Source organism: Mauremys reevesii, linkage group 18 (genome assembly GCF_016161935.1).
Source record: "Mauremys reevesii isolate NIE-2019 linkage group 18, ASM1616193v1, whole genome shotgun sequence".
NCBI lineage: Eukaryota > Metazoa > Chordata > Testudines > Geoemydidae > Mauremys > Mauremys reevesii.
Window position 1 is genome coordinate 5,157,736 of NC_052640.1, and position 25,754 is coordinate 5,183,489.

Below are 25,754 nucleotides of genomic sequence, written 5' to 3' on the forward strand. Positions count from 1 at the left end.
ATGATATAATAATCTGTATTTCTAGGTATTTCAGTCACACCAATCACCTTGGTATCAGACTTCTTTGCATACATCTGGATCTGGTTTTTGCTTCTCTTCTCATTTTGCGAGCATGGAGGAATAAAATCCTCAATCTCTTAGGGACTTAAATATCTAAGGATTTTTTTTTTCATTTGCATAGGTAGAAAATGATATATGTATAGCAAATCCTCTACAGGAGCGCATTATACTAATGAGAAAAGAGGGAGAATCTGCAAAGAGTATAAATGAGATGCTTCTGAGCAGGCTTTCAAGGTACAGAGCCTCCCCATCAGCAACACTGGCTGCTTTAACTGGCTCTACAATTTCCAATACTTTGAAAGAGGACCAAGCAGGTCAGAAGAGTTCTCTTCTCCTTTACAATAATTTTTCATTTTTTGTTTGCAGTGATGCATATTTACAAAATTATTTCTCTAACTGTAGAATTTGAAAATCCTACATACCTGTACATATAGAGTCTTTTAATTTAGGCTCTTTAAACTGCCATCATATACATTACTGTTATGAATTTCTTAGAATTTATTAAAATTCTTGAAAGTTGTGTGAATTTCTTGTAAAGATAATTGCTTTTGGAATACTTGATGCAAATACATACTTCAGTGCAAGTGCTTAACATTCAAAGTTCTAATAGCAAAATAACAGTTCATATTCATATAAAATACCCTGCTGCTGCGGCACTTTCTGGTATTCAGCAGCAATTCGGCAGAGGGTCCCTCGCTCCCGCTCGGAGCGAAGGACTTCCTGCTGAATTGCCGCAGATCGCGATCGCGTTTGTTTTTTGTTTGTTGTTCTTTGTTTTTTGGGGGTTTTTTTGGCTGCTTGGGGTGGCAAAACCCCTGGAGCCGGCCCTGGCAGTAGGAACAGTTAAACCATTTTAAAGTTAATTTAAAGCTCAGTATGAGTGGTTCTTTAGATTAATTTTACATTCAGCATAACATACTGCAGTATATAAAATGCAAATTTTGATTGAGAAGCAATTTAAATATTTCAGAATGAGGGTTTTCATTTTTTAAATGTAGGAATTGTAGAAAAGTAGGGTAAAGATCAAATTAATTTGTACTGCAGATTGATCTTGAATTATTTTTACAGGCCATCTGGATCCCTTTATCTCGATGTTGTGTTAAACTCCTTTAATTGGGCTAAAAATTAAAATTCATCAGCCATAACGTATAAAGCTTTCCTAGATTTTGGTGAAACTTATTTCACTGAAGATCTCATAATAGTTTGATTTTAGTCAGGTAGCTCCTCTCTTCTGTTTAATTGTACATTTCCAAAAGATCTATAGGAAAATTGAACGTTCAAGAATAAAACTAATGGCTAAACTATAGGACTGGTGTGTCAGACAAAACTGACTTGATTACTCTCCCAGAAAACTAATTTTATTGTCAACTCCATGGTTAAGTGATTATTTGTTGTTGTTTTGTCCCTAAAGGACCAAGATATTGTCTTTGATATGGGGATGGGAAGGTACAGCCGGTGAAGGGATTTGAGGAGAAGCAGACGGTGGTTGGAGTGGCAACCAAGAGGAGCTTAGCAGATGTATTCTGAACTGATTTGAGGAGGATCATACAATTTTCATGGAGACCAAAGATGACATTGGAGTAGTTATGTGTAAGATTATCAGGGTTTGGGCCAGAGTTTTGGTAGCGGGTATAGAAAGGAAAGTTTAGATTCTGGAGATAATGTAGACGGAAAACTGACAGGATTTCATGATAGATTTGATGTGGGGAGAAAATGAAGGAAGAGTAAAAATAACTCCAGGATTGTGAGCCTGTGTTGGGAGGGAAGGGGGTAATGGAATTGCCAGTGAGATAAAGATAGGAGGAAAATGAGGTGAGGCTAGATGCATAAGTGATTACATAAGGATTTAAAAATGGCATTAATAGTACATTGAGGCAATACTTAGAGGCCTTAAAAGTCTTCCAAGAAATCCGAAAGGATCTTTTTCTTCAGAAGATGTTTCACTTTTAGGCTATAAATAAAGGCTTACATGGAACCATTGACAAACCTGTAACAATAGCATGGTTATTTTCTTCTGGCATTATTAATCCTTACTATGAATAGGATACTTCAGAAAATCCTAAATCAGTTTCCAGTAAGTGTCCCAAGCTCTCAAAATGAACTTTAACATTTCTGTTGACAGTAGAAATTGTTAATCATATTCTTATTTTTTATGCCAGTGACCATGTGTGTTATGAAATTTCATTATACTTGTGTAAACTCATATTGAGGTGAGGGATACTCCAGTGGTGATACACCATATTGTTTGGGACATCAATAAACAGGTCCAATTCCCATTCAAAGCACTCATCGAGTACTCTTTTCACACTGTAGCACTGTTGGAATTGTTTTTTGGGCACTATTCCGCAGTACCTCTTCATTATTGATGAAATAGCAAATGTGTGTGACATTGTTATTGGTATACTGATTAATTGTTTATATATTACAGTATTACTGTTCTTTATGACCTTATTGAAACTACTATATTAAGTTTCATTTTATTCAAACACCCTGTCTAAACTAGTGTACTGATCATTTTCTTTGCATTCTGAGGATTTTTTTAAAGTTCCTTTTCAGGACAAACTTTCTATGGGTATGTCTTGAATAGTTCTCTCCCTTTTTTCAAATATGCATTAAACAACCTGGAACCCTGGGTTCACTGACTAATGGTGAGATTACTGTATGCATATGGATTTTAAAATATCTCATGGATCCAGTTACATGTTGTTATAAGTTCCTCAGTTAAGAAAATGCTCTCTCTTACCAGTGGAATGTACATTTACACCACTGCAAATATTTTCCTAGTGTTTTTCACGTACCCTTTAGATTGTGATAGGGAGTGGAAAGAGGTATAGTGGAGATCTTGTAAAAGCTATATGTTGCCTAGTAGTGAATAGGAGTGCTTCAGAAAATAAAATATGGGTTCCTCTTGAACAGTCAGTATTCAGAGCAGTGTTGATCAGCTTTGGCTGGAGCTCCACCCTCACCTTCTGGCTGGAGGCTAGATCATCATGCTTCACTGGATATGGGACCAGGGTAGGGGGATTTCACGGGATTAAAAAGTGGTAGTGAATCCCAGAGGGCCTCTTGTCTTAACTTCCTTGGGCTTTAAAATGTTGCTCGTGATATTTTACCATCTTAGACATCCCTAGGACAGATTTTTGTTTGCTTCTCTGTATATTATACCTTCTATTAGCTTTTAGGTTTCTATTTTTTCTGATGTTGTTGTTGTCGTTGTCATCATTGTCATTATGGAAACTAGGGTTTATTGTTTTTATTCATATTTAAAGATTGTTTTATTCAAATTATATTTTAAAATGCCACTGAAACTGTGCATGCCCTCTGAGGAATTATCTCCTAATGAGTGTGTGTGGGGGGATCTTTAGAGTCCACTGGCCAGACCCACAAGTAACTTCCAAAGCCTGCAAAAATGTTAGATTTATCAGTATTTCTGATGGATTTATTTAAACTCCAAAACAGATTATATTTAGGACTTCTGTCTTGCTTGCTCTCCATATCTTACGAATTGTTTAGAGAAATAATTGTTTGATTCATTGCTTTATTTAACATTTCAGCTGCTAACACTAGTTGTGGGCTACCACTAAAAATGTTACGAAAGACTCCAATGTACACATGTGGATCATATTTGGTGATGTTGGTCCCACCTCCAGGTGGGTCAGGCAGCTCTGCGACACGATCACTGTTTGGTGGGACAAGTGGTTTGTCATCTTTGAAAAGTAAGTTGTTTTTTTGTTATCCTTACAGCAGATTTCAGAGACTCTCTTCTTTATCATATTTTAAACGTTTGAGAAATTAATTGGAGATTTTCTTTTATTTTTATTTTTTTAAAGTTCTTGCTTCTAGCTTGGTATACAATATTTCAGATGGGCAGTTCACAAGCCGAGCAGATCTCATTGATGCTGCAGGAAGTTCACTGGGACGTGGTGCTCTAATACCAGGACTTGGTAAGAAATACATTTATTTTTAGGGACATTCAGTATTGGAGATAGCAATCTCCATTTTCTAAATTATTTCTTTCAATTTCCAGTAACTTCCACTTTTTTTTTGTAAAAAATAAATAAAATTACAACTTAGAAGATGTGATGTGAAAATTCTGAAGGAAAGCTTTTTTCCTGGTTTCTTATGCTTTGGTTTGCAAGTTTTGAAGGTGCACTCTCTCTTGTAGACAGTGAGAAGAGGTATTGACCTTAGATGGAGAGAACTTGGAAGGTTTTTTTAATATCCGTTGTATTACAGACTCTTTAAAAGAAAGAGTCAATGTTTAGAAGATTTGAACTTTCCTATCTTTACTTTAAAAAATAAATATATTAACCAGGAAGGTGTTCTGCTTATATTTTCTTATTTCCCTGTGACTTTGGTTTTCACGACTTCACTTACATTTGCATTCTGGACTTGGATTGCTTCTGCCAGCTCAATAGTCAGAAGGATACAAAGTAGAATAGGAATAAATTGTTAAACACTGGCTATGCTAGATAAGCGGGGAGGGAGAGCTCAGTGGTTTGAGCTTTGGTCTGCTAAACCCAGGGTTGTGAGTTCAATCCTTGAGGGGGCCATTTAGGGATCTGGGGCAAAAATCTGTCAGGGACAGTACTTGGTCCTGCTGTGAAGGCAGGGGAGTGGACTCAATGACCTTTCAAGGTCCCTTCCAGTTCTATGAGATAGGTATATAATAGATACCAACAGGTTTTAAACAATGCTTAATTAACTAGGATCTGTATAGGACTCCCATTGACAAGGATCAAAAGTATAATTTTTTTTAATGTTCGTTAAAACACTTTGGCCAACAAGTTTTGAAACTCTAGCGCAGTAATAACTCTAGGAGTATGTTAACATGTTAATCAATCAAGCTGATAGTTCACCTCAGTCCACTTAACGCCTGTCACAATACAACTAGTCCAATCTATGCTTGAGTTTTGAAATGTGCTTAAATATCTTCTATCCTAGTCTAGACAAGCCTATAGAAGCAGCAAAGAATCCTGTGGCACCTTATAGACTAACAGATGTTTTGCAGCATGAGCTTTCGTGGGTGAATACCCAAGTCACTTTGCATCCGAAGAAGTGGGTATTCACCCACGAAAGCTCATGCTGCAAAACATCTGTTAGTCTATAAGGTGCCACAGGATTCTTTGCTGCTTCTACAGAACCAGACTAACACGGCTACCCCTCTGATACTTGAAGCCTATAGAAGAATTTTCTGCAATCTCATGCAGTGGGGATACTGCCAAGTTCATACTTTTCCTCTCTCTCCTTTATATAATTTCTAAAGATCCAGCTATGACGCTCTCACACAATTCTTGTTTTTATGATGTATTGTGCCGACTTGTAAGCTGCTCAGGCCAGAGGTCTGTTTGCTTACCACTTTTCACCAGTTGCACAGCACCATACATGTCACTAGCTATATAAATAACCTGCAAAGTAGTAAGAGCAAGGCTATTAAATTAAAAACAAATGCAATTAATTATGAATAGAGAGAGCTAAAATATTTGAAACTTCTTTATCTATTTTTCTTGAACAGCAGCATAAGCAAGGGTAAAAATTTTGAGGTCCATGGTAACTTAAAAAAAAAAACGAATGACATAACACACCCCCCCCCCATGTCCATCACTAAGTACGGTAATTTTCTCAAGTGTCTGTCGTGCAACATGGTGGTGCCAACTCCTGAGCATAAGATGCTAGCCCCAGTATTTCAGGCAGTTGATTAATTGGTAGCAGGCAATTTGAGTGATAAGGACACTGAGGAATGAGGGGTTTGCATTAACCACATTAGGAAATTTGCTTTAAAAGATTGTTATTCTTAACCCTTATCTTTAAGCAGCTTGATGTGTCACCTAATGTAATTGAGTTAACTTTAGAAAACACATTAAATCCACATCTGATATAGCAAGGTTTGCATTGCTTTCCAAGAAAAAAAATCCAATAGAAAATACTATCATCAGACAACTTTTTAATAAATAAAAACTATTTTGATTTTTTTTTGTATATTCTCTCTTCAGGTGCATGTTATGATACTAGGAATAACATGATATGGACGTGCTCTAATGACTATATTGATCAATGGTGTAATCCTGGAAACCAAGCATTCCATTATGTCTGTCAGAGACTGGGAGTTAGTCATATCATCACAGAGCCTAGAGGTGAGCATATAGTCAGCACTTTGTATAAGTGTAAGTAAAATATGAGATTAACATAGTCTAAACTCACATAAAGCACTGAACATACTTTCTTCAGAAAGCCACAAGGTTAGTTACAGCATATTACAAAATTACTTGATCTTTATTGAAGATAAGAAAAAAGCTTTTTTTTGTGCATGTTTATTGGTTTTCTGACTTCTGCCTTTAACGCTTCTAAAAACTTGAACAGAAATCTCTTACCTTTAATGCAGATGATAGCTCTGAAGTGCTGCAGAATTTCATTGATGCTAATGATGGTTTCATAACATATTTTAAAAATGAATGTAAACTTGATACATGCACCTCTGTGTTCATAGAGAAAAGTATGTCCATTTATTTATTTCTTTCAGGAGATGATATAACCACAAATGAGGTTATCAACCAGTTACTGCACCATGTTGGTGCCATGTGCATACACCAACTAAATCTGCTTGCAGCCAGTAACAATCTCCCAATAACAAATTTTTTGGGCAAACAACATCCCATAGAAGCACACCATCTCAGCAGTATTTGCGACATCATGGAGAAAGCTATGGTGAATGGAGATACTTGCATTATACGCTGCATCCTTGTTGTCTTTCAGGTATAAACAAATCTTAAATATATTTTAAAATAAACTCTGTAAAGGAGACTTTAAGAATGCAGACCAACAAGTAAGCCTTTTTTAAAATGAATGGTGACTTTGTATTGAGTAGAGAAGAGCTAATGGACATTAACCTAGAGATAACTTCTTATTTTGCATTTCTAGAATGTGTTATAGCCTAAAATTAGACCCTATGAGTTCTTATCTATGTTTTACAAATTGGATAAGATCCAGAGAGGTTAAGTTATTTGCTCAAGGACAAGGGTGGTTTGTCTAGTTTTTGTTAAGGCTCTGATCGCAGACTCAGTAGATCTGGATTCAATTCCTGATTACCACCAACTTTGAGCAACCTTGGAGAAATTATTTAGAGTGGCCATAAAAATGTTTAAAGTTGGCCTAACTCTGCTTCCATTTGAGCCACTTTGTTATAGAGACTTTCCTGTATGAAGCACTTCCCTTGAGTAGAGAAGAAATTTGTTTTTAATATTGCTGTATTTTCTAACTATCGTTTTTGTAGGTGGTTTTTAAATTTTTCTTCAGCCCCCAAACTGAGAGAAACAGAGACATTGTTAGAAGGTCTGGCCTCTTACTTTGGCAGTTACTGATGGCACCAAAGAGCCAGATTTGCCCTGAAATTCAGAAGGAGGTCTGTCTAGCAATCAGGTAAATATCAATGTTACTTTGTCAAAATGAAGTGAAACTAAGATATTAATGATAGTTATGAAAAATCATAACCTGGCCGTAATTTCTTAGTTTACTGTTATTTCTTAGTTCACTGAGCCATTCAAGTTAAAAATACAGCTAATCTGAACTTTGTTATAAGAATCCAGGATTCTGTGTGTAAACTATGCCTGTGGCAAATTTTAGATAAATATGATCAGATCTTGCAAATTTGGTTGGTTTGGAGGGGAAGAAAAATGCAGGATGTTAAGTGGTGATGGTGATGCAGTATGCAATAACTACATTATGCCTACTTTAAATTGCTCCTGCAGTTCCTATTGGCTACACTTTTTCTTTTTCTTTTAACCTAACCATGAGTATGGTGTTAAATAGCTGTAATGTTTCACCCAAGACTTGGCTGCATTTCAGTGATGGGTACAGTGTGTTTGTGTGTGTGTGGTTTATATATGCTCTGAGGTGAAAGAATCTGTGTAAATGATGGTGGTTAGAGCAATGTTTCAGAAAGCAAATTTGAGACTTTTTTGGGGGGTGGGGGTGACCAGGGGTGTGGAGACAAGTGGAGTGAGTGGGGTTTGGGGATGCTATAGGTTGAGGATGATTTTGGCAAAGTATGAAATGGGTTGCAAGGATGTCCAGGTGGCTTGGGGTGGCAGGAGACTTGTGTTTAGGGATGAGGAACCTGTGTTATATAGGCATCCTGGGATGGGGTGAGCCCAATGTCTTTGTGTTGCTGCATCAGCACCTAACAGTATTATCCAAGCAGATGCTTTAGCTCCCCAGCACACTGGGCACTAGTGCTGAAGGAACAGTGTCATTGAGCCTGAACTGCACTGCTGTCTCATTTGAGCTACAAGCTGTGAAACTTTTCTGTGGTTTGTCATGACAGCAGAGTGACCAAGTTGAGGACAATAAAGTGGAAAAAATGCAATTGTGTATCAAGAGAATCAGAAAATGTGCATCTCAAGGGGAAATAATGTTGTCTCAGGTGTCCTAATCACAGATTGTAAATCTGCTTTCAAGTGGGAAATGTTCCAAAGCTTGAGAACAAAATCTTCCAAAGATCAACCTGTGCCTTTCTTATAAACCACTAAGTTACAAAATGTATACAGCTATTTAAATGCACTACAGAATAGTAGTATGTCTTTGGTTTGAAGGCCGTCTTTTCAGGTTTTATATATGCTGCTGACTGTTTACACAGTGGATATTGATAGAACAGTTAAGTAGTTGTTACAGTATTTGACTAGATTTATTGGTTTTGGTCAGCAAATATATTAAAGCATTGTAGCTTATGTAAGCAAAGGAGCAGATCAGTAAAGATCAGGAAGGATTTCTTCTTCTTGTAGTAATAATAAATTCCAAGTTAACTTTGAGGTTCATATTTTCTGACTTAAATAAATTGTGTTGTAAGGTACTATGAAATGTAGACTCTCTATGTGGTTATGGCTATTCTAAGTCTACATTTCAAAGTGACTTGACTGTGATCAGTCTTGGAGTCAGTGACTGAGTTGGGAAAAAACTGCAGAAATCTTGGCTCCAGTTCACTCTTGTAAAATGAACAGTAGACCACACGCTTATGTTTGATATGAGATGCATTTAATAAGGTAAAACATTTCCATATAGTTGCTCCTTTAACAGTATAAGCAATCAGGAGCACACGCCTGTGCACAAGGGTGATCTCTTACCCTTGATACGGTGAATAATTTATGCAGAGGGGACAAACTATTAAATGGGGGGAGACTACTTGCTTTTTTTTTTTTTTTTGGAGGTGTATCTATAGCAGTGCAGTTCCAACACTACTGTACTTCTGGCTCCCCACTTAGTTTAAAGAAGGATTTCCATAATGGGTCAAAGGTTAATGAGGTTAAAGGAGTTAATACAAGTAAAAGTTCTTGGCTACTGGCTTTCATTTCCTATAGTTCTCATTTCAGATATTTGATTTGCTGCTTTCTCCCTCTCTCCACCATTGTTCTGCTTGGATTTGCAGTAAAGCCATCATCCTGTGTTTGACATTGGTCTGTTTGTTACAGAAATGACTGTGCTATCATATGTTACAATGATGACTTCATTGTAGGATTTGTTAGGAGGGAGCAGATGGCTCAGAGGGGGGGAAATCCTCTGCTTATACAACAAAACTTCTTTGATTAGCAGAAATCACAGAGGAAACATTGCAATTATATGACAGATAAATTAATCTAAATGTTAAGATGTGTTGGACGTCTCTCCTTAGTATAAAAATATCTCTTTATAAAAATTCAGGCAACCATATGGAATAATTCTAGGGGTGATAGCTATACAATTGTAAGCTCCAATTTTTAATGTTCTGTTTCCCATGTTTATAATGGAACTATTTTTCTTTCACTCATTATAAACAAATGTTAAATTCAACTTTTGATTCCCCCCTCCCCCCACTTTATTTTTTTTTTTTTTTAGCTCTGGCTTAAATATCCTATATCCTGGAGAAGTGGAAATTAATAACTTACTTAAGTTGGTCTTGACAGAAGGTGAGTTCTTATTGGTACTCTGGAGAATAATTTTTTAAATTTAAATACTATGCAGAGAGAGGGCAGTTTTGTCTTTTTTCCTGTTAGTACTTTTTGTTTCTGGAATTAAAGAAGTTCAGGAAAGTGGTTGAATGTTAGACTATCATAAACTAGCACTTCCTTGGAAGTTATAGAATGTTTTAAGTTCTCAATGCTTTGCCTGGATGTGTGGGGGAAGGTGAAACTCTGTATCAGAGTAATGGCAAAATCTAACTTAAAACTAGAAAAGTTTACAAATCTGTTTTGACACTATTCATAATGTACTTTGTCTTGCCTGAATATCGTACCTAGTAGTTATGCAGCAATTCCTCAGAAAGGGCCCTCGTCATACACACATCTCCATTGTATATCATTTGAAAAATTATTTTATGTATGTGTAGATGAGGGACGATGTGGAACTGTCAAGTGGTGTCATAAATCTGTAGGTGAGGTGAAACAATGAGACCCAAATTGAATGTCATTTTTTCCTGCTGTTCCAGAAACATTGCAACATCGCTGACTACGGTTTTACTGTTTAAGTTAATTTCAGTATCTTAATGTGGTGTTTATTGGTCAAAGCTACCACATGACAATGAAGTAAAATATGTGTATTAGTTTTACATGGGCAAGTATTTATTTTCCCCAGAAATTATGAAGCTGTTTAGCATGTGGCAAAAATGGTGAAAACCAACATTTTGCAATATGCTAACATGAATTGTTTTCACATTGCATATTCTTAATTGTCAAAATATCTCATAAGTGATTTTAATAGTTCTCTATATTTTCAATTGAAATTTGCTGACCAGATCAGTCTCACTGAAGGTTGTGTTCATAGAATCATAGAATTCAAGATCAGAAGGGACCATTATGATCATCTAGTCTGACCTCCTGCAAGATGCAGGCCACATAAGCCGATCCACCCACTCCTGAACTAATTCTCTCCCTTGACTCTGCTGTTGAATGCTCCAAATCATTATTTAAAGACTTCAAGTAGCAGAATATCCACCAGCAAGCGACCCCTGCCCCATGCTTCGGAGGAAGGCGAAAAACCTCCAGGGCCACTGCCAATCTACCCTGGAGGAAAATTCCTTCCCGACCCCAAATATGGCGATCAGCTGAACCCCAAGCATGTGGGCAAGACTCTCCAGCCAGACCCTCTGGAAAAGGCTAACAGTATCCCAACATTGACCCTTTATACTAATTACCAGTGTGGCACGTTATTGACCTATTGACTAAACCCGTTATCCTATCATACCATCCCCTCCATAAACTTATCCAGCTTAATCTTAAAGTCATGGAGGTCCTTCGCCCCCACTGTTTCCCTCGGTAGGCTGTTCCAGAATTGCACTCCTCTGATGACATAGACTAACAACAGTTTTTGCAGAGCAGCATGAGGCGTGTGTGCTGCTGAAGAAGAAGATATTCCAACGAAAGCTCATGCTGCAAAACGTCTGTTAGTCTATAAGGTGCCACAGGATTCTTTGTTGCTTTTACTCCTCTGATGGTTAGAAACCTTCGTTTAATTTCAAGCCTAAATTTCCTAACTGACAATTTATATCCGTTTGTCCTCGTGTTCACATTAGCACTGAGCTGAAATAATTCCTCTCCTTCCCTGGTATTTATCCCTCTGATGTATTTAAAGAGTGCAATCATATCTCCTCTTATCCTTCTTTTGGTTAAGGAAAACAAACCGAGCTCCTCAAGTCTCCTTTCATACGACAGGCCTTCCATTCCTCGGATCATTCTAGTGGCCCTTCTTTGTACTCGTTCCAGTTTGAATTCATCCTTCTTAAACATGGGGGACCAAAACTGCACACAATACTCCAAATGAGGTCTCACCAACGCCTTATATAACGGGACTAGCACCTCCTTATCTCTACTAGAAATACCTCACCTAATGCATCCCAAGACCGCATTAGCTTTTTTAACGGCCACATCACATTGCCTACTCATAGTCATCCTACGATCAACCAGGACTCCTAGGTCCTTCTCCTCCTCCGTTACTTCCAACTGGTGCGTCCCCAGCTTGTAACTAAAATTCTTGTTAGTCATCCCTAAATGCATAACCTTACACTTCTCATTATTGAATTTCATCCTGTTACTAATACTCCAGTTTACAAGGTCATCCAAATCTCCCTGGAGGATATCCCGATCCTTTTCCGAATTAGCAATACCTCCCAACTTGGTGTCATCCGCAAACTTTATCAGCCCACTCCTACTTTTGGTTCGGAGGTCAGCGATAAATAGATTAAATAAAATCGGACCCAAAACCGAACCTTGAGGAACTCCACTGGTAACCCCCCTCCAACCCGACAGATCACCCTTCAATACAACCCTCTGCAGTCTCCCCTTTAACCAGCTCCTTATCCACCTCTGGATTTTCATTTCGATCCCCATCTTTTCCAATTTAATCAGTAATTCCTCATGCGGTACCGTATCAAACGCCTTACTGAAATCTATTGTTGCAGTAGATTGTGTTCATAATTCGTACTGTGTAGTGGGTAGATATAAATGTATGTGAATTCCTAATATAATGCTTCGCCATTTGTAAGATTTTGTACATACAATGTAGCATCTAGTCTGCCTGATAGAAGGTTTTAATTTGTAATTGCCTATGCATGCAGTACTAGCCTTTGAAATATTCTAGAAATTAGCTTTTAATTCAGTTACATGTATGCACAGGTCAGTATTAGAGTTAGAGATGACAGTACACAGCTTCATATTATGAATATATAAAAGCTATGAGAGAAGGAAGTGACCTAACAAGAAGTAATGAAGACTAAGTCCACAAACAAGTCCTTGCCTCTGCACTGAAGAGGGATGGAGAGCATGTTATAGCTCTTACCAACCATGTAATCAACAATATGACAAACCCATTTGACCCTGAAGCACATCCAGGGGTGCTTATCAAAATATCTGCTAAACTGCATGTAACATCAGTGTTACAGGAGCTCTACTGAAAATAGCAGATGTTGATGAAGAACAAATGGAGAGATTTGTGAGAGGTGCACTTGATTCTGAAGAGAGACACAGCTTCTTCAGCCACCCAATCAAGAAATCTGGCATTAAAATACTTGCTGACATGGCCAAGAAGAACAAATTTAAGCCTGGCAAGGGAGGCACATTCACAGCAGATACCAGTTTTCCACAGAGCATTGTCCTTTGCAAGATGCAATGATGATGTTTCATTGGGAACTGTTCTTAGTCAGCCAGTAAGACCTGTGCCTTTGCCCTGCTGATGGAACAATGAGAAGAACAGACAAAGCTGAATTAGGGTACCAGCTGTAAAATCAAGCTGGAATAATTCATGAGCTAAGAGCATACAACAAAGAAACCACAGTGTACATCCGAGATGCCACAGTTGTCATACAGATGATGGCTGAAGACAAATTCCACACGTTCGATGAATGGGCTGCTGAGTATTTGAGGCAGGTCCAAAAAGGATTTGACAAAGCTAATTCTGTAATCGAAGTCTGTGACAAATATGACAACAGTAACTCTGTGAAAACTGCAGAAAGACAGTGCTGGACAGGATTTAAAGATGGATACAAGAAATACCAGGCCATTGGTAGACATCCTGTGCCTCTGTGAAAAAGTTTCTAAAGTTATCATCCAGTAAGCAGTCACTTGTAAAATTCCTCTGTGAATTTATGGTTCAAAATCTACCTGACAGTGTAGGAGCACACCCGGCACAAACACTCCTTGATTGAGTCTTTTCCAGTGGTGAAGGAGCAAAGTCCATCACCAGTAGAGGTATTTCAGAAGCCCAGAACTTGCACAGCACTCAAGCTGAAGTGGATAGAAGGATGCTTCTGCATGCTGTATGTACCAATATGGCATTTGAGTCTCTTTGTATCAAAGAAACTAGTAATTACGTCACTTGATACAGATGTTTTGATCCTTGCTGTTCTCTTCTTTCCAAGAATGGAAGATACAGATAATGTGCGGATTGAAACAGGTACCATTACCAGCACAGCTGACAAGCGTTACTTCATACCCGTGCATGCAATTTGTGATGCACATACTTCCTGTTGTACATATTAACAGGATGACTATGTCATCCCTTTTTGGTGCTCGGAAAAAAATTATGTTCAGTATTGTCAAAACAAAAGGAACTTACCACTTGCCAAATTGGAAAACAGTGCTGGACAAGCCACAGTTTTTGCAGCAAGGAAGTTGGTAGCAGTGCTGTGGCCAGACGAAAAAAGAAAAGATCCACAGAGACCTGAATTGCTTGTGTCTCAATCTAGCTATCAAAAAGGACAAGTCACTGGCCAAACTCTCACCATGTGAGGACAGTTTTGAAGAGCTTGTCAAAAGAGCATCTTGTCAAACAAAGATTTGGATGTCTTTGCACATAAGTAAACCAGATATTGGATCACCATTGCAGCATGGGTGGAAAAATATGGATGATGAACTACTTCCTGTATTCTTCAAGGGCCCAATGGCATCTGAGTTTTTATAAGACCTTATTTGTACCAGTAGGGGTCACTGCACAGTCAACTGTCTGTAGCCAGGACAGTCTTCCCTGCATAGACCTATGTACATGCCAAGGCAGTAAAGACTATGGTAACCCCCTCACTCTCAACAGAGATCATAATGATGAACAAGATGATGATGATGATAACTAAAAATGTCACCAGTGCTTAAAAAAAAGAAAATTATATAGCACACAGGTTAAGAAGAGAGTGTCTCTACATCTGGGTATATTGCTTAGATTATCCACAATACAAAGTTTGTTTTAAAAAGTCATAAGATGTATAGTGCATAATCAGGAATAATCCAAATTAAGGTGAATAAGTATAGCAATACAGTTTAGATATTAGAATCCGAATACTCGGGTACATCACTAATGAAAAATTTTACAGAGAGTTGGTTGTAGAAAGCAAATATAGGAATGAGTGTAGAGTGTCCCTCAGTAATTGAGCATTTAGGGTAGATTGTCCAGTTGGAAAATACAATCCATGAAGAAGTATCAGAGGGGTAGCCATGTTAGTCTGGATCTGTAAAAGCAGCAAAGAGTCCTATGGCACCTTATAGACTAACAGACGTTTTGGAACATGAGCTTTCGTGGGTGAATACCCACTTCGTCGGATGCATCCGACGAAGTGGGTATTCACCCACGAAAGCTCATGCTCCAAAACGTCTGTGAATCCATGAAGAAAGTATTTCAGTTACTTTCCCCACTTCGCTTCTCATCAGCACTCCAGCTCATCTCTCCTGGTATTGCCAATATCCAGTGAGGTGTTCTAGGTAGATGTCGCTCGACCACCTGATGGCATCCAACACCATGAGTTGCTGCATCAGCCGAGCGTAGCACTGACCGATTCTGCATTCTCTCAACACTCGCTCATTACTGGGGTCCCATGCACCCAATGATACCTGTACAAGTTTATTATTAGATTTTGTTTTACCCTTTAGATTGTTGTGATGCATTGAGGTCACAAAGAAATCCAATGTTATGTCTTGAAATAATACATAGAATCTTTAAATTAATAGAAACAAATTCAAATACTTCAAAGTGGTCATTTTAATGTGTTGATGGTGGAAATGGCACCAGTTGACAACTGCATATCATACTTCATCTTAAAATAGACATAATAAGCTTTGATATGCATGTGTGTAGAGAGCCTACATTGTAGACCACGGTGGTGGTATCTTCCACTCAACTAAACTCAGTGAGTCGTCTCAAATTTAAAACAGTACTGCATATGTAGTAAGTCCCAAACTGCTTGTATGTCTGTGGAGAATCACAATAAATTGTAAGCATAGTTACTGTTAGTCTGCAGTGTATGTCCAGCAACATTCCTTATGAATTAATAAAAATTGTATCTAAAAAAGGATGTTTTACGTTTTTCATGTTCTGCCATTGTAGGAGAGAGAAATAGTGGGCTCTCCCAACTTCGTGATGTGATCCTCACTAACTTAGCTGAACAGCTTCAGAACAACAGATTTGGAAGTGAAGATGATGATCATTACAGGTAAAGTGAAATAACACAGTTGTCGCTCTTAATTTGTATTGAAGTACATTTGGCTTGTCAGCATTATTGTAAACTGAGCTACTTTCTGTCTAAACAACTTATTCCCTTTGTTACTGCAGTTTGAGCTAATGCTAGCCTTGTGTACATACTGTACCGTTTGCTAAAAGCACTGAGTTCCCTTGGGGGTTTGAGGTATTATGGAACTTTTGGAGATTTCTGTAGAACTACATAAGTGGTTTGGGGGAGACTTTTGTGAATTCCCTGATAGTTAAATGAGAGCAGATGACATTTTATAATCTAACACTGCACTCCATATTACTGTGTTTTAAGTGTCACTCTTCAGCACTAAGACTATCACCCTCAAGAAGCTCTAACGTTTACTTAAAGATTGAAGTTTGGAAGGGTTTTCTTTTTATTAAAAAAGAAGGCTTCACTTGATATGGACTCTCTGGAGGTACAGTGAGCAAAATGAATGCAGAATGTACTGATATTTTAAACAAGCCAGAGCTATATCTATCTTGTATTATACTGTGGTAAGAGACATTTTATTTTTCAAACATCTTTGATATCAGAGTGCTTTGGTTGAGCATATTAGTGCTTGAGCATCTCTAATGCAGTCATTCAGTCAGTGTAACCTAATTTGTAATATGATTTGTCAAGACTTTTCAGGTGTGTTGAATGTGTATCAGTCATTAATTTTCTTTAATTATAAATCATCAACATCTCCTCATGTCTTTCCTGCATTTTTAAAGACTAAACGATGAGCTTTTGCACTACATTCTCAAGATTGTTGTTCGAGAATCTTGCTTCTTAATCACCAAGTGCCAAATTGTATCTAAAGATGAATTTCAAAGACTTCTTTCAACTGTGCCTGTAAGTAAAATGTATTTGTTGAAAATATTCCATTTGCTTAAGTTTTCTTTCTGTTTCTTGATTCCAGCCATCCATTCCCTTTTATGTAAAAGTATAATGAATACAATAATACAGTCTTGAAAAAGAATAGGTGAGGGAGTTTTTAAGTGCATATTGTTGCAAAAATAAAACCTGATTAATATTACTGAATTAATATGATCATGAATAGAAAGGGGGGCAGGACACTTTCATTACAAAGAGATCTTGTATAATAGTGTGAAAGCAGGTTTACATGTTGATACACTTTCCCTGGCACTTTGCAAACTGTTTCAGTCTTAACATTTATTTTTGTATAAGGTCCTTCAAAGTTTCACAGAGTGATTTACAAAATGGATTAGAATAGAGAGAGCCTTTTAGAGTTGTGTTTAATTATGCATACAAGCAGAGAGGAATACTGTATGCTCAGAGTTGGGAGATGAGTAAAGAGCTGAAATTTTTAGTAGTAAAAATTCACATAGATATTCTTGCAAAACCGTTAACGAGCAGGAGAACATGAGGTTGCAGTAATGGGGAAGTAATAAGTGGGATGAGGTTTGGGATCTGTTGTTTTCAGTTTTACTACAGTACTTTACTGTGTTAGTAAAGTTACTAATTCTCATTTCAGTCTTGTTGACCTGCACTCCTCGAATCTCACACCAGAGACTGTGCGTCTCCTTTCAGCAAAGATTTCATGGTTGAGCTCTGCAGTGAGGTCTCATGTTAAGACTTCATTACTTTTATTATATACACCGCAAACAAAAACACATACACATTTAGTATTTAATTATGACTACATTTTTGAAACAAACTTAGTGCTTTGTGATGCTTCATTCTTTTTAAATGCTTCACCTACTTATTAGTTCACTAAATACTTTGGTCTACCAGCCTTAAGTATGAATTGGTGAGATTCTGCTGATTTAACAAGAACTATGTAACTCAGTGACAATAATTTGTTCAATAGCAGGAATTTTGTATCTTTCTTGTACTTTTTTCCCCCTGCTTGTTTCCTTTTTCATACTTTAAAAAAGCACAAGGATTGCCTGTGCCAAGTCTGATTTAAAGAGTTCAGATAATGTAAAATGTGCTTATTTATATTAAAGGCTGCATCTTCATGCTTGCGGTATCTGATGGCTGTACAGAACCACCTTCTGAGTAATACTATTTTGATTAAACCTGATGAAAATGATGACAGTGACAGCTCCTTGCAGGGAGAGACATTGAAGGTACAGGTAAACACCGAGTTTTATTCTAGTACTGCTTTCTACGGCCAGTGTTCTTCTGACAGTTCTTATGTTTCAGGAGTGCAACTTACTGGTAGAATCTGTTTGTGTTGTCAGTTTTTGTTGTGTTGAAGAAGTTATATAGTGGAAGTCAATACTGTCTCATACTTCAGCTTAGAATCTGTGATTGTTCTTTGTATAGTTTCATTTGACACTATGTTGTTAGAGTCTGCCAGCACTTCCCTTCTAAAATTCTGTGTGAAGCCGTTTCATACTTGGCTGTTAAAGAATGTAAGGTGTCTTCTGGACTTCATGTATTTTTTTAATGTCATATTTAGACTAGTTTTGGAATACAATTTTAGAAAACATTAACTCTAGAGATTTTTATATATAAACTTACTGCTTTCAGAAGATGTTTTGGCCTTCTGTAACTATTGACTTCACTCATAAAATTTTTGCTGTTTTTTAACTAAAAATGGAACAGTCTTTCCCCTGGTCTCTATTAGCATGACTTTGCTAATCTTCAGATCTTGCTGCTAGGCCCATCTTTTCTCCCTGTCCCAGAGGGAGCTGGGGGAAAGGTGAGGTTGGGGGATTATGGTGATTATGATTTGAGGTTTACTAAATTGTGACTACATTTACACTGCTGCTGGAGTAGTGCTGCCAGTAGATAATTGTCAGTTTTGTCCCAAAGCTCAGGTTGTTTTTGTAACTTATCTCATAATCTTACCAATTCTAGTGCTAATGTCATTGGGCTGTGTCTGTCTGTTACTTTTTATAGGCATTTGTATGCTTGTTATCTAATGCCATTTATGTTCAAGCTTATTCAGTAAATTCTAAAAGTTTCCGTACTATTGTCTGTCTTTTTCACTATTCACCCATGTTCTCATTGTTCAGTTTCTCTCTACAGTTATCCTCATACCTTCTAGGACATTCTATCACCACTGCAGTACTCTGGCTGGCTACTTTCCTGTGCTGGATTGGGGACGCCTTCCCTCCATAGAAACTGTGTGTGCATCCTGTAAAATGCACCTGGTTTCTCCCAGCACTTTAGGGCTTAGCATTACAAATCAAATTTAAGTCTTGGAGGAATCCACTCCCATAGGCTTGCCAGGTCACATTATCATTATTTAATTTGGAAACCCATCATTTTGTTCAGTTGTCAGTTGTTTGTTCTCTAGGAATTTAAGTATTATTGTATAACATTTTGTACCTAGGAGCTAAAGACCAGTATTTTGGCTCTTGCTACACAAATCCTGACTGGATGTGATGAAGTTTTAGAAATGCTGCAACAGGTCACTACTGCTCTTATAAACAGTGACATTTCTGACAGAGAGCAGAGGTAAGACAACCTGATTTCATACTTTTAGCCTGAAATATATGAGCTGCTGCCCGTTGTGTGAACCAGTTTGCTTAGTAAAGGGAAGCTAATACTATCAGAATTCTTACCTCCCTTTATTTTTGTTTTTAATTTAATGATCAAATTATTGAAGGGCTTGGAGCTATTTCTTAATATGAATTATCCTTTGGCATCCCTAAGGCAGTCTTTCTTTGGAGAGCTTTGAATCGGGCTTTCCGTAAATTGATTTCAGTCGTATTAACATAATATACAGATCAGCAGAGAGACTTGAAAATCGTAAGTCTCTTTAGCTCTATAATTAGTCCAGTTACTTGGCTAAGCACTATAAACATTATAATAATTGGTAACAACCTTAATTGCCAACATCTTTTTGGAATCCATCCTGCTAGAAATTCTGTAGTTCAGGGTCTTTATCTCCTGAAGATCTCCTTGGCAGCAGCATTTGTATCAGTTACAGTCCTTGGTGCTACTCTAATACCCTTCATATATCATCCAAGCAGCACCCTCTGCCCTCTTCCTTTGGACAGGAAGTGAAAACTGGGACTGGAAAACAAAAAACTCCCCAAAATCTTATTGAGGGTTCTGAATATGTCTCCATGTTGAAAAAAGAAGAGTTAGGTCTGAAAATATCCAGAATGAAGGAAGGCTTTTCTAGAAAAAATCCTGTTTCAGACTCTAGGCTTTGAGCTGCATATTCGGTTTGCACCCATAGGGTCTGTAGCGTGTTTTTGGAATACAGCCCTTTTTTTGGACTGCTCTCTTATTGCCATACATACAGACTTGTTTTTGTGGGTTTTTTCCTCATACGTAGTCTTGGATACTCGGATGTCTTACAGCACTTTTATATTGTAAGGAGTTGTGGACTGGGCCCTGTGTCTACCTTTGTGTTGGTACAATGCATAGCACACTGGGGGCCTTGATCCCAAGCAGAGTCTCTGGGCACTACGGTATATTAAGAATTTAATTATCATTCAGCAAACAGTCTTCTAGGACTGTCATTGCTTAATAGGAATTGCTTAACAGAAAAGATTGTGAACCCTATCATATATTTCAGAGTAGCAGCCGTGTTAGTCTGTATCCGGAAAAAAAAACAACAACAAAAAAAAAAAAACAGGAGTACTTGTGGCACCTTAAAGACTAACAAATTTATTTAAGCATGAGCTTTCGTGAGCTACAGCTCACTTCTTCGGATGCATCCGAAGAAGTGAGCTGTAGCTCACGAAAGCTCATGCTTAAATAAATTTGTTAGTCTTTAAGGTGCCACAAGTACTCCTGTTTTTTTTTTTTTTTTCCTATCATATATGTTATGAGATACTGGAGTGTTCAGTAGATAATAAAATAGACAGATTTTTCTCAGTACACTTGCACATAAAAGTTTCCTGCTGCACTTTGAATCATTTACTTACTCAATCTGATTTGGTATTAAATTCTTTTCTTTAAATAAAAGTAGTAGTGGGTCTGTGAAAAGAATTGCTAGCGTGTACTTTTGACTTTTGTTGCAGGTTAAAAGGCTTGGAACAAGTTACCAAGGCTACTATGCTTGGTCACCTGCTTCCGGTATTACTGACATCTCTGATGCATCCAAATTTACAGACGCTAACCATGGCCGATGCACTGATGCCTCAGCTGGTGCAGCTGGTACTTTATACCAGTCAGGTATGGCCTTTATACAGTGGATTGAAGTATACATATTTTTAAAACAAATTTAAACACATAAATATTAAACTTATCAGTGGTATTCTCATGAAGGATACCAGGCTAAAATATCAAGACTAAAGAATAGTGGTGAAATGTTATCTATACTAGCTCTCCAAAACGAGCTGTGCTATTGGTGGGGTTCTTCCACAATACCAAGATTGATAAAAATGTAATAAGAACTAATCACTTGTTATTGTTTTGAATCAAAGCTGTCCTTGTGTTGTTCACATACAAGGAAACGCATTTTAAGGTCTAGGGTGAAAAGACCAAGTCCTTTTACATTCCAGCTAGCAGCAAATTTCTCCAAATTATTAACACATGGAGAATTTTCTAATTTGTGATAGTGTTTACACAGCTACATTAACTAAAATACGTTTTTCTCTTAGTTAGCTCAAGGACTCTCAAACTTTCATGGTGAGGATCATATCCTACAAGAGATTTTCATACACCCACTTCCCTTCGCATGGGCAATTTCACAATGTCCCTGTGGCAACTATAGCAGTTATTTATATGGAAAAGTAATAATAGGAAAGCATTTAATTTATTTTTAGCTTTTTTAGCCACTAGAAACAATGAGGAGAGCTGTTGGCACGTTTCCAGCCAGCTTTCTACAAACCATCAGCAAGTGGTCCATGGATCACAGTTCAGGAACTGCTGCTTGGCAACTACTAGTAACAGAAACAGATGCTATCCATTGTGCCCCATCTAGTTTAAGTTACAGCATTAATAACTATGCTGCGTAATATTAACAAGCTTCAGAAATCTACATGGTTCTTACAGTGAAACGTGGTGTTTATGTGTTGTTAAAGTTGTTTGTGTTTGTTGCAGACGGCCTTGTTGCTTAAAACTCAGTCTCCAGTTTTCTCAGAGGTGGGCAGTTCCCCCAGTGGTACATCAGAGCAGAAGGGCAAGCTGTTCCCTGATGAGAGGTGATTGCCTCTTACTCCCAATATTCACAACTTTTATATTGAAAACACTCATTTTTTAATTATGTTGCTCCTGGTCTGATCATTGCTGAAGAGTGACTCATAGAAGCAAGAATCTTAAGGGGTCAGCATTACAGTAGTCTGAATGTACAAGCAATTTTACATAACAGGACTTTACAAAGTGCATTTAATTTTTTGAAAAGAAATAATTTCCCATAAAGAGTTGAAATATGGGTCTAATGGGAAGCTTAGATGAAGTATAGCGTGCGTGTGTGCTCTCTCTAGCTTTTGAAAAGGATTTCTGCATGCTTGAGCCCCAGGTCAATGTATAGAATCATAGAGAGCTTTATAACAAAATGTGGTTCACTGTAGCAGCATATTTTCAATTTGTTGTGATTTTTAAGTAGTAAAGGGCAAGATGTAATTTATCGCTAGTCCTGGTTTTAAATCTTGGGTCACAAATGAAAATAATATAGTCTCAACGTACATCCAGTTATCGTGTGCAAGTTTTGTTTAATTTCACATTTAGCTTTTCCTATTTGCACTGGTAGTTTTGAAAGCAGTTTTTCTGAGATACGTTAAATTCAACCACTTCCTTTGCACTCCAGACTTGCACAGACTTGAATGAAATGTTACATATATATTCTTTTATGGTGATCTTATCTTCTATCAAGCATTATCCCAGGAGGGAAGATGGATTATGTATTAAAATTCAGACTAGAACCAGTTTATAGTACAATACATTACTTGTTAGATATAATTTTTTCCAGGGATTTCTATAACTATGACATATCCAAGTGTACTGGTTACAGCTTGACATGTTTGATTTGTAATTTAAAGAGCTTAGGTTATTTAAGATGCTATTAAAGTGATTAGACAAATACTTTGTTTGCCATTAATAACCCAAAGAGAATTATTAGGCTTTTAAAAGCATTTTATGGTGGTGTTTGAATATATAATACAAAATGATATGTGTTCATCTTCAGTACTACCTTTTAGCTTTTTCTGTAATTTCAGAATGCTAGAAGAGAAAGAGGAGCCAGGTTTTCTCACTGGCTTGAAAATCCCAGCACCGTGGGCTGCTGGGAAAACTGTAGAAACAGTGCATCCTGTCAGGGACAACTATAAGTTTAAAGAAACTGTACATATTCCAGGAGCCCGCTGTTTATACCTTAGATTTGATAGCAGATGTTCTTCACAGTATGATTATGATAAGGTAAGCAAGGGCCAGGACAGAAACTTCTTTATTATGTGTCTTTCATTAATGTTTCTCATTTGCATCTTTGCTGCTCCTCCTCATCCATGGCACCTTGATGAGGATGATGTGGGAGGTTTTTACTAACAGCAACATTAACATACTGTAATTCCACAAGGTCTGATTGTCCCTAGAATCCTAGAATTTAGAGATGAAAAGAAATTTAGGGTAGTAGGCAGCTGTGAATAACTTCTCAGGGGAAAGGTGTCAGTCTCATCTATTAGCATGTGTAAAACTAGGTTGCATTATAGACTAGAAAATATACAATGAGGAGCTATCCTGAAATGGCAGAGAAATTGGACTGGATGATTTAATAGCTCTTTTCCATCTCTGATTTTTGTGGGGGATAATTTCTATAATTCTATTAAGAAAGGTCAAAAAGTATGGGCTAAACATTTACAAAGGACATTTTTGGAACGCAACATCCAGTGAATGTCACTGTTATCTAACGAAACTTAGTTGGTAGATCCTTAAAGAATTAGGTTCCATACAGAACTTTTCTCCTAAGGTGCTGGAATGTGGTGATGGTAATTCAGTGGAAGAAATGTAATAACCCTCAGAAAGGTTACCTCCTCCACAAACCCAGACCAACATTCCCTGTTGACATCCATTTCGTGACCGCTTAGATTATTCCTTTTTATTGTAAAATGTGTTGAGTTCATTCTCCTTTTTTTGGTCATCCAGTTTTCCTTATTTCTTTAATGTTAATTAAGTTGTCTCCTTTGTAGATCAGCACAGTTTGTTCAAACTGGGCAGAACTGGAAAGGATAACTTTCTGATTATAAATGGCTTGTTTACATGGATTAATATGAATATGTCTTTTCAATTTCAAGAATATAGCTAATGAAATACCACCCTTATTTTCTGTTTACGCTAAGAGCCACTTACACTGCTTAGTAATTGTTGCTGTGTATTCTCTAACATTGTAGTTTGAGTCCTGTGATACCTAATCTTAGACTTACTGGTTTTGTCATCAGTAACTTTTAAGCACTTAAAAAGTTGGGCCTCATCATGTCCCCATTGAAGTCATTTGTAAACTGTTAACTCCCATTAACTTCAAAAGGAGCAGGATCCAGCCCTTTATTTAGAGAGGCAGTATGTTCTTGTGGGCTGAACATGGGACTCTGGGAGCTAGGATTGAATTCCTGATTTCTATTCCAAATTCTGTCACTGACTTCCTGTGTGACCTTGGGCAAGTCACATAGCCCTCTCTGCCTCAGTTTCCCCATCTGTAAAATGGGGATAATAATACTTGCCTGGTTGCCTATCAACCTCACAAGGCTGTTGTGAGCATTTGTTTCTTAATATTTGTGAAGCGCTTTGAAGTTGTAAAGCGCTGTGTAAGTGCTAAGTATTATTATTAGATTTTTTGTTTTTCTTTTACAGTCTAACAGTGTATTTTATGTTTTGAAGTTGGTGATCTATGCTGGTCCTAACACAAACAGTAGGAAGGTTGCTGAGTATGGAGGCAATACACTGGGATATGGCAGCCGTAGTGTCTTAGGAACGGGTTGGCCGAAAGACTTAGTGAAGGTACAGTATTACAAAACAACAATATTTCACATAGAAAAGTCCCTTTTTGAAAACTGCATAGAGATTATTTTTAACTCTTACTTTTTTAGCAGTGGAACCCAAATATTTTAGTGTAAGCTTATCTTTGAGAGCACTCACTAAGATGGTGTTTATGTCCTTGGGGAAGGAACTCTTGTCCCATACAACATTACAGTTGCCCTTATTTTATAGGAGCATGGCACTCATTTTGGCAGTAATGGCATTTCATGATCAACATCTTGTAGGGGAATCAGGAAAGAACTGCACTTCCAATCTCGGAGACTTTCAAGACACTACCATTCCCCTTGAGTATATATAGCAAAAGTTCCTGCTGACCCTAACGCTATGCAAATAGTCTCAAGGACCTTAGGGGCATAGTTTTAGGACTGCACACAGCCACTAAAAATATTAAATATAACAATTTCTGCCTTCCTACCCATTTGTCTGTTGTTTTTTTAAATCAGTTAATATGCGTTTTTTGGCAACATACATTTAACAAGAAATAGAAATCTGAAATTCTCAGAAACCTATAGGAATTTCCAGAGCTCTATCAAGATTGGTGACTTACGTAGTTGTGGTGAAGTGTAATCCTGAGTATTGTCCTATACTAAAATTGGATGTGTACTTGATAAAACATATGACATTGTCAAAAAGGAAAGCGAGAGGTGGTTGTTCAGTTAGACAGCAGTGCTTTGACTTTCAACTTGGAAGTTCTAGTCTTGGGAACACACTGTTCCAGTGGCTCAAATTAGGGACGATAATGTTATTTTGTCAGAAATTACATAGTTTTGTTAGCAGCCCCTGCTGTTTACTTAAGTTATTTTACTAGCTTCCTCTACTTGAAGAGCTTGCCTGCCTG

The 25,754-nt window shown here is 37.4% G+C and overlaps 1 protein-coding gene across 8 annotated transcripts in view; it reads left to right on the forward strand.

Annotated features, from left to right (window-relative positions):
* Positions 1–25,754, forward strand: part of HECTD4 (HECT domain E3 ubiquitin protein ligase 4) — a 112,829-nt gene that overhangs the window by 33,315 nt on the left and 53,760 nt on the right. For 3 of the 8 annotated variants that reach the window (XM_039504791.1, XM_039504792.1, XM_039504796.1), the window contains exons 8-22: positions 182–374; positions 3,615–3,776; positions 3,891–4,004; positions 6,054–6,194; positions 6,581–6,813; positions 7,331–7,476; positions 9,925–9,995; positions 15,889–15,994; positions 16,747–16,867; positions 17,986–18,114; positions 19,323–19,447; positions 20,968–21,121; positions 21,992–22,092; positions 23,107–23,305; positions 24,731–24,877. In XM_039504791.1, the coding sequence (XP_039360725.1) occupies positions 182–374; positions 3,615–3,776; positions 3,891–4,004; positions 6,054–6,194; positions 6,581–6,813; positions 7,331–7,476; positions 9,925–9,995; positions 15,889–15,994; positions 16,747–16,867; positions 17,986–18,114; positions 19,323–19,447; positions 20,968–21,121; positions 21,992–22,092; positions 23,107–23,305; positions 24,731–24,877 (2,142 nt within the window). The remainder of the gene's footprint in view (positions 1–181; positions 375–3,614; positions 3,777–3,890; positions 4,005–6,053; positions 6,195–6,580; positions 6,814–7,330; positions 7,477–9,924; positions 9,996–15,888; positions 15,995–16,746; positions 16,868–17,985; positions 18,115–19,322; positions 19,448–20,967; positions 21,122–21,991; positions 22,093–23,106; positions 23,306–24,730; positions 24,878–25,754) is intronic. The other 5 variants (XM_039504794.1, XM_039504797.1, XM_039504795.1 and 2 more) reach the window with 3 other exon arrangements.